The sequence below is a fragment of the Schistocerca nitens genome, chromosome 4, assembly GCF_023898315.1.
Source record: "Schistocerca nitens isolate TAMUIC-IGC-003100 chromosome 4, iqSchNite1.1, whole genome shotgun sequence".
Lineage (NCBI taxonomy): Eukaryota > Metazoa > Arthropoda > Insecta > Orthoptera > Acrididae > Schistocerca > Schistocerca nitens.
Window position 1 is genome coordinate 19,314,968 of NC_064617.1, and position 16,554 is coordinate 19,331,521.

Consider the following 16,554-nt stretch of genomic DNA (forward strand, 5'->3'; position numbering starts at 1 on the left):
ATATTCTGCTAACAGTCATTGGGTCTCGACCGACGCGAGCAGCACTGTCGCGATACGATAAACCGAAATCGCGATAGGCTACAATCCGACCTTTATCAAAGTCGGAAACGTGATGGTACGCATTTCTCCTCCTTACTCGAGGCATTACAATGACGTTTCACCATGCAACGCCGGTCAACTGCTGCTTGTGTATGAGAAATCGGTTGGAAACTTTCCTCACGTCAGCACGTTGTAGGTGTCGCCACCGGCGCCAACCTTGTGTGAATGCTCTGAAAAGCTAATCATTTGCATGTCACAGCATCCTCTTTCCTGTCGGTTAAATTTCGCGTCTGTAGCACGTCATCTTCGTGGTGCAGCAATTTTAATGGCCAGTAGTGTATGTCCCCTCAAACTACCTTGCGCTGATGCCTTAATTCTGCGTTTCTAAAAGCAGAAATTTCATCGTAAATATTCTTAACTGCTCTCTATGGCTGCCCCCATTTTGTGTATTTTTGGTCTATGATATGTTTTACCACGCATTTTTCTGAATTACCCCTCCTATGTACTTCAGCATTTTAGCCGTTTCATTTTACCCACGCCTGTAAATTTTGGTGCTTTTTGCGGTATTCACATAAAATATATCTCTGACAGTTCCCAATATAAAACTGTCGCCAGATTCTACAGAATGAATATTATTTCAACAGGCAGTATTTCAAGAACGCGACATTTTTATGAAACAGTGAAGTATTACAAAGTAAACGGTCTAGAATTCGCTCTGACTATTACAGTGTAACTTATTTCACAATTTTTCAGGCTATAGTGTGCTTAGAAAATTTAATTTATGGCAGCATACAGGCATCGAAACTGCTGCGATGTTATTGAACTTTAAAACAATAACTCCCGAAAATCATTGAACGCACTGGATGCCTAAGATCGAAGACATTAATACACACAGCTCTCAGCTGAGAGGAGAGATGCGTCTGAAGAGCCAGCTTTGGTGCAGCGTGTACGTTGGAAGAATGCGGGAACGGCTCGTGACCAAAAAAGATGGCGGTGCGCTTCGTTCACCAAGAAATACATTGACAAACGAGAGAAAATGAGTGCACTGCTCACTTTTTGTACGCACGTATGATATAAACAGATCGCTCGCTCATTTCACTGCATCATCCTTCATATTAGAAAATTTTTCAGTCTCTGTTTGACAGATCAGGAGCTCCTAAAACGAGATGTCGTTCAATAGAGAGCATTGCGAGTGCTTATAGTCTTTCTTGGCAGTAGAATTTCGAAGAAGATTTTGATGCCTTTCAATGATGTAAAACAATGTTCCGTTTTTGATGTGATCATTGCAATTGTAATTATCGCTTTGAAGAGCTTCACAAAGTCGTTTGATGCAAAGCTCCACACGTACTTTTCAACCCCTCTCTTCCATAGATAAAACAAAGTTCTGTTCAAAGTTTCTTTGTTTCCAAAAAAGAATAGCTTTCAGTGGCTGCTCTGAAAGGAGTTCCTCGAAAAATGGACGAGTAAGTGGTGCATTTCTCTGGCAAAAACAGAGAGGCTGCAGCTAGGTGTTCAGAGAAGTTGGATCTTTCTTAGTAAATTATAACATCACGTACTTCTTTTTGCCTTCTACAGTATATTACACATCACTCCTCTATCTTCAGTTCTACCTGTTTTATTATACTCGTGCAAATCTGTTGAATTTTCACTCAGTCCTTCCCTAATTTTTTGTAATTTGACGGTGAAAATCTGTCAGCTGATTTTGTGCAAAAGTTGGGACAATATCTGTTTTCTGTAGCTGATTATACAAAATATCCACATGGTTCATAATTTTATGAAAAAGCGAGACCTAAAAATTAACCTTTCATCCTTCAAAATCGTTACTAAGCCACAGTTTTGTAGGATGGTGTTTTCATTACACTATTTTTTCCTCATCGCTGATTCTATTCATGTTCTTGATAATATCTTCCCTTTAATTGGAAAACAATATTGGCTCTCCTTGACTGGAAATTCCGTCGAGTAGATACTGAACTTGGCAGTCCTTTTCATACTATTTTTTTGAGAATTGCTATTTTTCTGGGAATACTAGAAAGAAGCTGCAGTCCCTGAAGTTTAGTGAAAAATATTCGCACATTTTTAATAACTGCAGCGGCTGTTAGATTGAGATTCAACTGGTGAACACAACAGTGAATGTGTGAAGCACTGGAAGACGTTTTGTTAGCCAGAGCCTGCGCTCCACATGGCAGACCACTCATGAATGCTGCACCATCATACGTTTGTGTGGGTAATTCCCCAAGTGGTGGTTTATCTGCTCTATAATGCACATTGCCAAACACTGTGCATCACGGTTTTCTGGTGCTACGAAGTTCCAAAATCTTTAAACTAGTCTTTCATTCATGTTGTACCTATGTACTATAACTACCTGTAAAACGCAGGCTACATCACAGCCAGAAACTTTGCGCCCTTAATTTGCTTTCTAATTTCCTCCTGGCAGACTTGAAGCATGCAGTGGAGGAGGTCATTCTGTCCCCACTGCTGTCCCCAGTGGTATCGTTCCATAGACCATTGCCGTCTATCACGTTTCTGCACATTCATCAAAGGTAGGCAGAGAAGTGGACGACGCGCACGTTGCCCGTGGCATAACAAACGGCAACGGGCGATGTACAGTGTGTTACACTGTTCCACTAGTGCGCCAGAGGCGAGGAGGACGCAGATCTGTCCTGCAATGCCATTCGGATGAGGCGTCGATCTTCTAGGGGGGAGGGGACCTCACCCATCTCGTCATGTTCCACGTCCTTTCGTGGAGAATTCTACGCAAATCCGTTGCACTGCCGGAACACTTCGTCCCACACGAGTAGCAGTTAACGATATGGATGCAACACATTCCCTGATACCAATAATGTTCCCGGGTTCGATTCCCGGCGGGGTCAGAGATTTTCTCTGCCTCGTGATGACTGGGTGTTGTGTGATGTCCTTAGGTTAGTTAGGTTTAAGTAGTTCTAAGTTCTAGGGGACTGATGACCATAGATGTTAAGTCCCATAGTGCTCAGAGCCATTTGAACCATTTGATACCAATAATGTGATTTGACGGTACTGTTCTCCAGTAATGTGCCTCTTGCAGACTCAGTGATTTGACGGTACTGTTCTCGCATACGTCAACAAGGCATCCTGCACGTCTGCTCGACTCACAATGACGTGAGCCGCAGGCATGTTTTACCTGCAGGTGGTGTTGCGCGGCAATATCGATGTTCACCTTGAATCCGCGAGCCGACATGGTTCTTGCAGAACGTACCGAGTACTTGTCCTGTGATTAAGAACGTCCTGTCTCCAGTCGTTCGAGGTGTTCAGTTGTTTCTGAACATGACTGTATTTCCGGTAACTTTTTGGTTGTGTGATGCTGCGGAACTGCTTGCCCAATATCTTATTGGGTAGCTACATTTACATTGCCTAGACTTGCCAGATTCAAAACGTTATTGCATAGACCGAGGAAAGTTTGTGTTTTCTAGTTCTGTAATGGAGATGTTGAATGTCGCAGACTCGGTGTTTAGTCGACAAAATGTCTCCTACAAATAGTAACAATAGAAACAGAATAAGACGCTTTTCATATCACCACTACACAGCCTTTCATCCTTGCTGTACAGTTCGGAGTTAAATTTTCTATTGAATTGACGACTTTTCGCTTAAACTGTCAGCGAAATTGTTAAAGTCGGTCTACGTAGCCTCTCGAGTTATAATTTTTCTGTTTCAAAACTTGCGTAACTATTGTTCGGAGCTTTAACAGCCCCGGCTGTCTCCAGGAGAGCGTGGCCCAGTTTCTGCGTCCGGCAGGGCGGCTCGGGTCACGTGTTTGTACGATCCAGCCCCGTGTACGTGTACGACGCTGCCAGGCACTGCCTCCGCAGCCCCCGCCCCCCTCCGACACCTGCCCCCCGGGGCACCCTAGTCCGCGTTGCAAACCCAGGTCGCCGGTCGCCGTCGGAACACTTCCATCCCACTCGGCTGTGTTCGGCGCCTAGTGCCAGATACCGGACATTTCAAAAGAAAATGGTTCAAATGGCTCTGAGCACTATGGGACTCAACTGCTGTGGTTATCAGTCCCCTAGAACTTAGAACTACTTAAACCTAACTAACCTAAGGACATCACACACATCCATGCTCGAGGCAGGATTCGAACCTGCGACCGTAGCAGTCGCACGGTTCCGGACTGCGCACCTAGAACCGCGAGACCACCGCGGCCGGCATTTCAAAAGAGATAAGTGGTTCAAATGGCTCTGAGCACTATGGGACTCAACTGCTGAGGTCATTAGTCCCCTAGAACTTAGAACTACTTAAACCTAACTAACCTACGGACATCACAAACATCCATGCCCGAGGTAGGATTCGAACCTGCGACCGTAGCGGTCTTGCGGTTCCAGGCTGCAGCGCCTTTAACCGCACGGCCACTTCGGCCGGCAAAAGAGATAAATGGCGCTCTACTTCTCCACCTGCACAGAAAGCTCAAAAAGCGAACACAACTGAATAAACATCATTTCCGAGGGTAGCGCAAACCAGCTAACCTATACAGAATCGTATAAAGTTGGTGGGGAAAGTTACAAAACAATGTTTTGGAGTGGTAGCATTTGGTAGACGTACACCTGCAACACTCTACTTATGGCTGACATAGATAAATGTTATATGTCGTTTAGCATCGAGTGTTAATCTAAACCAGGGCTTGGCTGCGGCACATTAAGTCGCCGTCCTGTTTTCTTGATTGCAGCTCTCTGAAGCTGGTGTACATATTCTCCGTGAACCCGTACCTGGGACCTCTGCAGGTCTCCCTGAGCCGCATGGTGCTGGACATCATGAAGTTCTTCTTCCTCTACGTTTTAGTACTCTTCGCCTTCTCTTGCGGTAAGTGATTATCTCTTTTTACGAAGCTGCAATATGGTTACATTACTAACAGACATTTCTACGAAGATTGCCCGTGATTGTTGCGCCTAGATTAGAGATATTTTAAATTGCAATATTAATTTTAGATAAGGCAAAAGAGAGACGACAACCAAGATAGACACCGTTGGAACCCACGGACTACGTTGTAGCACGGATGCACAAAGCTGAAGACCAAGTACATCTCCAGTACCTGTTGCCGACGATGATACAAAATATGCATGAAGACTAAGATGAATATTCTGTTCCTACCGGAATAATGAGGTGCAGTTATTTTATTTTCTTACACGAGTTCACTGAGCACCAATCTGAGTCTGTCACAAATATTAATAGAGGGACAATGGTGCCTCAAGTCAAGACGTTCTTTCTAAATAAAATGAATCGGACCGATTTGCACTAATTTTAATTTTACTGGTGGTTACCGGTTTCCGTTGTATGACAACCACCACGAGCCCAGTCTCGAGTCCACGCGGAGCGCCGGCCCGAGGACCAGCTGTGTTCCCACCGCCGACTGCAGCCACCCACACGGCGCCTCTGCACACATGGAATAGAAACTGCTCTAATGGAGGTAGCCACCAGCAAAATTTAAATTCATGCAGATTGGACTGATACTCTTCATTTGTAACAACTACAGCCGTTGATGTTCCAGCACGATGTCAAACATTCTCAGACACTCACTTTTGACAAAAAGAACTACAACACAAGATCATAGAACATGCATCTTTTTGCACTATATGACGTTGATAAAAGCAGCGTCATTCCAGCTCCATTTCCAAAACGAACATATTTGTGGTAAGTACGGCACAGGAGAAGCGCTCGTGTCATTTTTCTACGAAATAAGGTCCACACCTGCAGCTAGGTTGGAACGTCAGTTACGGGAACTGCAGTAGGATAGCACTGCGGGTCCCGGCGCAGATAACGATCTTGCCTTGTCGGTTCTAGCGATAAGAGCAGACTTCCAGGAGCTCTATCCGTTCACCTGAAGCAACTTCAAGGTCACGCTGAAGATGATGATGATGATGATGATGATGATGATGTTTGGTTTGTGGGGCGCTCAACTGCGCGGTTATCAGCGCCCGTACAAATTCCCAACCTTTGCTCAGTCCAATCTCACCACTTTCGTGAATGGTGATGAAATGATGAGAACAACACAAACACCCAGTCAGCTCGAGGCAGGTGAAAATCCGTGACCCCGCCGGGAATCGAACCTGGAACCCCGTGCTCGGGAAGGGAGAACGTGACCGCGAGGCCACGAGCTGCGGACTCAACGCTGAAGAGGCGCACAAGCTGCCCCCGCGGAATCCCCACACATCGGGCAACTGCATCACGTGGGTACAGGATGCAGCCTGATACTGGCCAGCAGGGAGTTGGGAATCTCCTCCTGCGATCCTTCCCGCCTTTCTCTCTAGACCAACAGGAACACATTAAAATGGTGGATGCCTTCTCCCTCTCCCCCTTTTCTCGCTAGAGTGGTTGTGTGCCATTCATCATTCGAGGTCTGTGCACCATAGCGAGAGGAGGAATCATCGGCAACAAAGTTATCCTGCTGAAGAAACGGCGGAAAATATTGTCGTAATTTACAAATAAAGGCACTTTCACATTACGGTGTGTGGCTGAATTACTATAATTTAATGATGTCATGACATTTTCTGTAAGCAGTCACACCTCCCATTCTAATTCACAATAATTTTACGGATTTCCTCCAATTACCCACATTTCCAGTCTAAGATATTTGGAAATACGAGATTTTAAATGTTTAACAGTTACCAAAACACGTTATTTCACAATGCATTTTTAACAACGAATACATTCCTGCTTTTACCTTCTGCGAGCTGCAAGGATCTACATCTACATCTACATACATACTCCGCAATCCACCATACGGTGCGTGGTGGAGGGTCCCTCGTACCACAACTAGTATCTTCTCTCCTTATTCCACTCCCAAACAGAATGAGGAAAAAATGACTGCTTATATGCCTCTGTACGAGCCCTAATCTCTCTTATCTTATCTATGTGGTCTTTCCGCGAAATATAAGTTGGCGGCAGTAAAATTGTACTGCAGTCAGCCTCAAATGCTGGTTCTCTAAATTCCCTCAGTAGCGATTCACGAAAAGAACGCCTCCTTTCCTCTAGAAACTCCCACCCGAGTTCCTGAAGGATTTCCGTAACACTCGTGTGATGATCAAACCTACCAGTAACAAATCTAGCAGCCCCCCTCTAAATTGCTTCTATGTCCTCCCTCAATCCGACCTGATAGGGATCCCAAACGCTCGAGCAGTACTCAAGAATAGGTCGTATTAGTGTTTCATAAGCGGTCTCCTTTACAGATGAACCATATCTTCCCAAAATTCTACCAATGAGCCGAAGACGACTATCCGCCTTCCCCACAACTGCTATTACATGCTTGTCCCACTTCATATCGCTCTGCAATGTTACGCCCAAATATTTAATTGACGTGACTGTGTCAAGCGCTACACTAAAAGTGGAGTATGTGGTGCTACAGAAGAATGCTGAAGATTATATGAGTAGATCACGTAACTAATGAGGAGATATTGAATAGAATTGAGGAGAAGAGGAGTTTGTGGCACCGGTTGGTAGGACATGTTCTGAGGCATCAAGGGATCACAAATTTAGCATTGGAGGGCAGCATGGAGGGTAAAAATCGTAGAGGGAGACCAAGAGATGAATACACTAAGCAGATTCAGAAGGATGTAGGCTGCAGTAAGTACTGGTAGATGAAGAAGCTTGCACAGGATAGAGTAGCATGGAGAGCTGCATCAAACCAGTCTCAGGACTGAAGACAACAACAACAACAGATAGAAAACAACAGCGGACCTACCACACTTCCCTGGGGCACTCCAGATGATACCCTCACCTCTGATGAACACTCACCATCGAGGACAACGTACTGGGTTCTATTACTTAAGAAGTCTTCGAGCCACTCACGTATTTGGGAACCAATCCCATATGCTCGTACCTTAGTTAGGAGTCTGCAGTGGGGCACCGAGTCAAACGCTTTCCGGAAGTCAAGGAATTTGGCATCCATCTGATACCCTTCATCCATGGTTCGCAAGATATCATGTGAAAAAAGGGCGAGTTGCGTTTCGCAGGAGCGATGCTTTCTAAAGCCGTGCTGATGCATGGACAGCAACTTCTCTGTCTCAACGAAATTCATTGTATTCGAACTGAGAATATGTTCGAGAATCCTGCAACAAACCGATGTTAAGGATATTGGTCTGTAATTTTGAGGATCCGTCCTTCTACCATTCTTATATACAGGCGTCACCTGCGGTTTTTTCCATTCACTCGGGACTTTACGTTGGGCAATAGATTCGCGATAAATGCAAGCTAAGTAAGCAGCCAATGCAGTAGAGTACTCTCTGTAAAACCGAATTGGAATTCCATCAGGACCTGGCGATTAATTTATTTTCAACACATTCAGCTGCTTCACAACCCCAGGGATGTCTATCACTATGTCCACCATACGGGAATCTGTACGAGACTAAAACGGCGGTATGTTTGTACGATCCTCCTGCGTGAAAGATTTCTCAAATGCTAAATTTAAAATTTCAGCTTTCGTTTTGCTGTCTTCCGTTGCCAGGCCAGACTGATCAGTGAGTGACTGGATGGAAGCCTTCGACCCGCTTACCGATTTTGCGTAAGACCAGAATTTCCGTGGGTTTTCAGCAAGATCTTTTGCTAAGGTATGACGGTGGTAGCGGTTGTATGCTTCGCGCATCGGCCTTTTTACAGCATCACGAATCTCTACTGACTTTTGCCTGTCCTCATTCTCCCGATCTTCCTAGTACCGCGAGTGAAACTGTCTTTGCTTCCTGAGCATTCTCCGAACTGCGCTGTTAAACCACGGTGGGTCTTTTCCGTCCGTAACCCACTTTTTCGGCACATACTTCTCCAATGCGTGATTTACAATGTGTTTAAAATTTGCCCATAATTCTTCCACGTCCATCGTACCGGAAGTAAATGAAGTCGATTCCTTTATTAAGTGGGATGCTAACAACGGCTTATCTGCTCTTTTTAGTAAGAATACTCTCCTAGCATTCTTGACCGACTTTTTAACTTTCGTAACTATAGTCGTAATGACAACATCATGATCACTAATCCCTGTCTCAACACTGACACCGTCGATGAGGTCTGGTCTGTTCAAAATGGTTCAAATGGCTCTGAGCACTATGGGACTCAACTGCTGAGGTCATTAGTCCCCTAGAACTTAGAACTACTTAAACCTAACTAACCTAAGGACAGCACACACATCCATGCCCGAGGCAGGATTCGAACCTGCGACCGTAGCGGTCTCGCGGTTCCAGACTGCAGCGCCAGAACCGCTCGGCCGCTTCGGCCGGCGTCTGGTCTGTTCGTGGCTACCAGATCTAAAATATTTCCATTACGCGTTGGCTGTCGATTTAGCTGCTCAAGACAGTTTTCGGATAATGTGTTCAAACGTAATTCACACGACGGCTTGTCTGTACCACCTGTAATGAATCCATAGACATCCCAGTCTATACTAGGTAGGTTGAAGTCGCCTCCGACTAATATAGCATGATCCGGGTACTTCTGCGATACAGAGTGTAGACTCCCTTTGAATGATTCTAGAACTGTCACGGTGGAACCTGGTGGCCGGTAATAACACCCAACAATTAACTTTATTTCTCCTAGCCCTGTTAAACGTGTCAAGATAACTTCACAATCACACTCTACTTCGACCTCAGTAGACACAATAATTTTTCAACTGCAATGAAGACACCACCTCCTACGGTGTCTAATCTGTCTTTCCGATACACATTCCAACCCTCACTAAATATTTCAGAACTTCCTATCTCAGGGTTAAACCAGATCTCAGTCCCGAGAATAATTTGCGCGCCACTCGCTTCCTGGAGGGCAGTAAATTCAGGAACTTTATTCCGAACACTCTGAAAATTTACTGCTAATATCTTGATAGCTGAAGTGTCTTTACACTGAGCGTTTCCTGATTTCCCTGCCTGCACGTCGACTGGTGAGTGTTCATCAGGAAACCCCACACTACTGCCTAGCCTAAAAAACCCACATGTGCACGCCACAAGTACTCTGCTACCCGAGTAGCCCCTTCCTTTGTGTAGTGCAATCCTGACCTATCTAGGGGCGTCCTACAATTCCCCATCCAATAGCGCAAGTCTAGAAATCTGCAGCCAAGACCGTCACAGAGTCGACGAAGCCTCTGGCTGAGACCCTCCACTCGGCTCCAAACCAAAGGACCCCGATCCACTCTGGGAACGATGCTGCAAATAGAGAGCTCTGCTTGCACCCCGCGTGCGAAGCCAGCGGTCTTCACCAAATCGGCCAGCCGCCTATACTAACTGAGGGTCGCCTCAGAACCCAAGCGACAGGTATCATTGATGCCGACATGAGCAACTACTTGCAGACGACTGCACTCCGTACGCTCGATAGCCGGAGGCAAGGCCCCCTCCACATCTCGGACGAGGCCCCCCGGCAGACAAACCGAGTGCACGTTGGAATTCTTTCCAGCCCTGTAAGCTATTTCCCTAAGGTGCTCCATCACCTTCCTAACGTTGGAGCTCCCAATAACCAGCAAGCCTTTGCCCCCGTGTGCCTGCTCGGGCCCAGCTGAAGGAGCGGCCACCTGCCCACTGACAGGATGAACGGGCGAGGCCAGCCAGCCAGCCTCCACATTGACCCTCCGCCTCGAGCGACGCGAACGCGTTGCAGTCCGCCACTCACCCTGAGGTGAGGGCGGCCCCAACGCGCCGGGTACACTAGAAGGTGCCTCGGCGGCTGAGTCAGCGGACGCAGCAAGCGACACCTGGGGTGTCTCAAGCGACGCGCCAGACCCTCCGCCATCGCTGCACCTCGAGGCAGCAGCCTGAAGGCGGCTGACCGTGGCCAACAGCACGCTCAGCTGCTCGCGAACCGCGGCCAGTTCCTCCTGCGCCCGCACACAGCACGCACACACCCTATCCATCCTACTGCTAATATCTGGACGTATAGAGTTGCGACAAATAAAACAGCAATATGCGACTGCACGGTTGCGTCACCAGCGCTGCGATATATGAACAATTACTTACGAACCAAGCAATCAAATGACCACGACTACGCCACTATACAGATGTTACAATGCGATCCTACCCCTGTCTTGGTACAAATGACAACCGCCTACGCGATGTTACACTCTACCGTTATTAAAATTTGATACTACCCCTTTCTAATTCTAAAATACACAAAGATCCGAGAAATTTCACCACGCGAGCACACAAACACACAAAGTAATTTTAATTAAACCTGCGGAACTAATACGAAAACCTGAATATACGACTAGTTTCTGCTACTGCTGCTCGCACACGTCACTCTGCAAGCACAGATGAAACTGCACTGGCCTCTGTCTGCTGCTGACTGACTCTACGAAATAAACAGAAAGCACTGGCTGTCCAAAACAAACAACTGAGTAACGACTCCGCGAATTTATACTTTACAGCTATCAATAACCAATATTACTCCTCTCAAATACGAGAACACGCAAGGATTTTATGTAATTAAATATACAAGCGCACAAACACTCGGAAAGAAATTAAGAATCAAACTACAAAACAAATATGAAAGCTAAATATGCGACTCGCTACTGCACTGCTGCTGCACTACCGCTGCAATGATACTTCACCAGTGGCTGCTCAAGGTTGGTTGGTTGGTTTTGGGGAAGGAGACCAGACAGCGTGGTCATCGGTCTCATCGGATTAGGGAAGGATGGGGAAGGAAGTCGGCCGTGCCCTATCAGAGGAACCATCCCGGCATTTGCCTGGAGTGATTTAGGGAAATCACGGAAAACCTAAATCAGGATCGCCGGACGCGGGATTGAACCGTCGTCCTCCCGAATGCGAGTCCAGTGTCTAACTGGCTGCTCAAGGCTCACTGCATACTGACATATGACCGCATCCCTTCATTGCTATTTACAATTCGTTACTATTTTGTTAATTCTCCCTCGATATTACAAAGACACACACCTAAATACGAGACTGAACAATTAAGAGTTATTACGTCGATATCCCGTGTTAAACAACAAGCACAGCCTGATATTTTAAAAAATGCGTCTACATCTCGAGTTAAATAAATAACACACTGCAACAAATACGTGCAAAGTCTACATTATCACTACATTATTAGTGTGTGACGTCAGTATCAGGATCCCTTAGAAGAGTCTAACGCTATAGGATAGTACATTTGTAAACAGCAATGATGGAATAATCGTAGTATGTACCCTCACAACACATTGCGAAACGTACACTGTAAACAAGAACCACCACAGGCATAGGAAGGAAATAGGACTGAAAAGAACTTTAATACAAAATTACAAAAAATTGCAAAATGGAATCCTTCATGTAACCGCCCACGCGAGATCTACCTGTCAGCTGGCTGAGCTACACTTCCGCCAGGGGACTCCCCCCTGCTCAGGAGAATCTCGTCTGTGCTGCCACGACCAGAACACTACTGTCTCTTTGACCATTAAAATGGGGAACCCCTGCAACGCCACGTGTCGGCACCGCCTGTGATCACGTGTCAGTAAGTAACCGTCATATGCACAGGACTCAGCCAGCAGCAGAGCAGAACGGAAGCTGTTTCGTTTGTTGTTAAGTGTCTCTTTCGCTTCACTGATCCCCACTACATCTAGATGGAGCCATCCATTTCCCTTTTCTCATTTTCCAGCTTTCCTACCACGTTCAAACTTCTGGAATTCCACCCCCCCCCACCCCCCCGGCCCGTAGAACGTTATCCTTTCGTTGGCTATTCACTCTTTTTCTCCTCATGTTCACCTCCCACTTGCCACTCCCCTGCCGGAGATCCGAAGGGGGAGATAATCCGGAGTCTTTTGCCAATGGAGAGATTATCATGACACTTTTTCGATTTCAGGCCACATGTCCTGTGGGTACACATTACGTGTCTATAATGCAGTGGTTTCCACTGCCCTCTGTATCCTCATGCTGTTGCTCATTGCTGATTCTTCGCCCTTAGGGGCAGTTTCCCACCCCAAGGATAAGAGAGCGCCCTGAACCTCTGTCCGCTTCTCCGCCCTCTTTGACAAGGCCGTTGGCTGAATGAGGGTGAAATCTAAGCGTTGACCGGATTCTAAACGGGGAATGAGGGAGTTTTGGTAACTAATCAAAGGCACTATCCATAAACCAAGGCATAATCTATATATAGTGAGGGTCAGTGAAGTTAAATAGAAGGAAGACAAGGATTTTTGGTCAGACGAGTATAGCGTCATATCAACAGCAGCACAAAATGGTATAACGGGAGCAGGATACGTTGTGAACACGAAGGTAGGACACAGTGAGCTACTGTGCGCAATTCAGTGAAAGGGTCGTTCTCATCAGAATCGACAGGAGACCAACACCGACAACAATAGTTCATGTATACACGCCGACATCGCAAGCAGACGGCGAAGAGATAAAAAATACTGAACGAATAATTCAGTGTGTAACGGGAGATGAAAATGTAATAGTCATGGAGGATTGGAATGTGGTTATAGGGGAGGAAGTAGGAGAAAGGCTTAGGGAAAATACGGGCTTGGTAGTAGAAACGAGAGAGAGGAGAAAGACTAATTGAGTTCTGCAACAAATATCAGTTAGTAATAGCTATTACTCTGTTCAAGAATCACAAAATAGGGAGGTATACTGGGAAATGGCCGTGAGATATGGGATCGTGGGCAGGCAGAGATTCCGAAATCAGATATTAGATTTAGGTTTGTTTATGAATAACATTCTGCTACCAGTCACCATTTTCTTTTATTTATGTTCCGGAAAATTATTTCCATTTGCAAGTGTGTATTTCTTTGTATTACCGGCATGCCATTATTTCGTAATGTTTTCGATATGTGATATTCTGCTGGGTTTGTTGACTTTACTGTAATATACAAAAAACGCGCAACTTTTTAGTTAGTTATCGATTTTTATATGTAATTAGTGGCGAAATTTGGAAGAACGTGTACTTACGTTTTTCTTATGATCCATTTGTGCAGAGTTTGACACATGTTAAACATCACTCACAACTTTCAGTGCACAGTATATATCGAGAATAACTTTCACAAACAAACGGTCACAAAGATGTTTTTAGATGTAGGTGACAGAGATAATGTTACAGGTCCTCCACAGAGATGCTTTTGTACAGAAGATATTTATCTTAACAATATGGATTTGCTTACAACTTTTTTACAGTGGTGTTTATTTTTGTGTGTTACTACTTTTTAAGTTATTGTCAAAGTATCTAAAGAAATTCGCCGATTCACTTTCTAGTTATTCGTTTGTCATTTTGTCTTCGTGTTTTCTCTAATTTGTGTATATCTCCAATTCTTCTAACAAGTCCATTTCATGCCCTTTATTTAGCCAATGGAGTAATTTGACATTTCCCTCTACTTTTCCAAATGGGCGTCCAGTATTGTGGATGTGTGTCTGTTGTGTGCGTAGGCCTTAATGACCTTTGTGTGCGTGATGTTGAAATTTCGGTCTGTTTGCCCTAGACAGAACACAGGGCATCCAGAGTCTGAGTAAGGATCATGATTACACTCTATATTATGTGTTAGTTTTTGTTGTAGCTTATTTGATGTATTAAACCCAACTTTTACTTTGCGATTTTTGCGAATATTTGCTACCTTCTGTGATATATTCCCAATGTATGGGATGATAGATATCCTATTTACAATGGACAAGATCAGATGTTGGACTGTAAGGCGTACCCACGAGCAGAAATAGAGATAACAATTCATTAATGATGAAGACTAGGCTGAAGTTTCAGCGATTAGTCAGGAAGAATCAATGGGCAAAGAACTGGGATACGGAAGTACTAAGGAATGAGGAGATACGCCTGAAGTTTTCTTAGGTTATAGATACTGCAATAATGAGTAGTTCCGTAAGCAATACAGTTGAAGATAAATGGACATCTCTAGAGAGGGCAGTCACGGAAATTGGAAGAAAACCGCACGTACAAGGAAGGCAACTGCGAAGAAACCACGGATAACAGATGAAATACTTCAGACGATCGTCGAAAGAAGGAAATTCAGAAATTCAGAAATACAAGCCAATTAGGAACGTAATAAATAGGAAGTGCAGGGAAGCTAAGACAAAACGGCTGCATGAAAAATGTGAAGAAATCGGAAAAGAAATGATTGTCGGAAGGACGGATTCAGATAGAAAAGTCAAAACAACCTTCGGTGAGTTTAACAGCAAGCGCGGTAATATTGAGAGTTCAGAGGTAATTTCACTGTTAAATGCAGAGGGGGTGTGAGACAGGGATATGGTCTGTAGCCCCTACTGTTGAATCTATACTTCGAAGAAATAATGAGAAGAATAAAAGAAAGGTTCAAGAGTGGGATTAAAATTCAGGCTGAAAGAATATCAGTGATAAGATTCACTGATGACATTGCTATCCTCAGTGAAGGTAAGAAGAATTGCAGGATGTGTTGAATGGAATCGACGGTCTAACGAGTACAGAATATGGATTGATAGTAAATCGAAGAAAGACCAAGGTAATGAGAAGTAGCAGAAAGCGAGGAACTTAACATTGCAGTTGGTGATCACGAAGCAGACGAAGTTAAGGAATTCTACTACATAGACAGCAAAATACCTATGACGGAAGGAGCAAGGAGGACATGAAAGGTAGACTAGCACGGGCGAAAAGGCATTCCTGGAAAAAGAAGTCTGCTAGTATGAAACATAGGTCTTAACTTGAGGGAGAAATATCTGGGAATGTGCGTCTGGAGCACACCATTGTATGGTAGTGAGGCATGGACTGTGGGAAAACCAGAACAGAAGAAAATCGCGATCTTTGAGATGTGGTGCTACAGAAGGACGCTGAAAATTGTGTGGATGGGTAAGGTTCTCCGCAGATTCAGCGAGGAAAGAAACGTAAGGAAGCCACTGAAAAGAAGAAGGGTCAGAACTATAGGCCATCTGTTGAGGCGTCAGCAGATAATTTCCACGGTACCAGAGGGTGCTGTAGAGAAAGGCTAGAGGAAGACACAGATTGGAACACATCCAGCAAATAATTGAGGACGTATGGTGCAGTTGCTTCTTTGAGATCAACTTTACCTTGTCCTGCACAGCTACAATCGAAAATAATTTCTAATACATGAAACACTCAAATGCGTCGTTAAAGTAGAGAAAGTCGAGCCTAGAAAAAGGTACCTCTCGTCGCTTATGGAGAGAAAACACGGGCCGACAAGAGGTCCCTTTTCATTAAAACTCTTGACTAATGCGCATCATTTTGAAAAATAGTCTCTCCTGAATCCTAGCGTAAATTGAGGCAACTATTACTGGTTTGTCTCAATAGAAGAAAGGTACCTCGTACGGTAGTGTCTGCTCCGACTACATGATCCTTTTCCTTCGTAAGTTTACAAGTCAGTAATTTTGCTGATATTAAAACTCTAACTCTAAGAGTTAGCTGCTATGAGTGGTTATTTATTTTAAACGTTAACCGTAGTGTATCTAGCTTTTGTAAAAGAATACAGACAACTGCGTATCCATCAGCGCAGCAATACAGTTAAAATTAAAAGTGACTGCAAAATTTTACGTCTACCTGTGATTGACTGATGTGTGAGAGAAATGAGTAAAGATAAAGTTTTAATTATATTAAATGAGATAGTATCGATAATTA

General features: G+C 44.7%; 1 protein-coding gene across 1 annotated transcript in view; it reads left to right on the forward strand.

The window, feature by feature from the left end:
* Positions 1-16,554, forward strand: part of LOC126251374 (transient receptor potential-gamma protein-like) — a 586,511-nt gene that overhangs the window by 362,297 nt on the left and 207,660 nt on the right. The window contains exon 9 of the mRNA XM_049951758.1: positions 4,736-4,869. Coding sequence (XP_049807715.1) covers positions 4,736-4,869 — 134 coding nt within the window. The remainder of the gene's footprint in view (positions 1-4,735; positions 4,870-16,554) is intronic.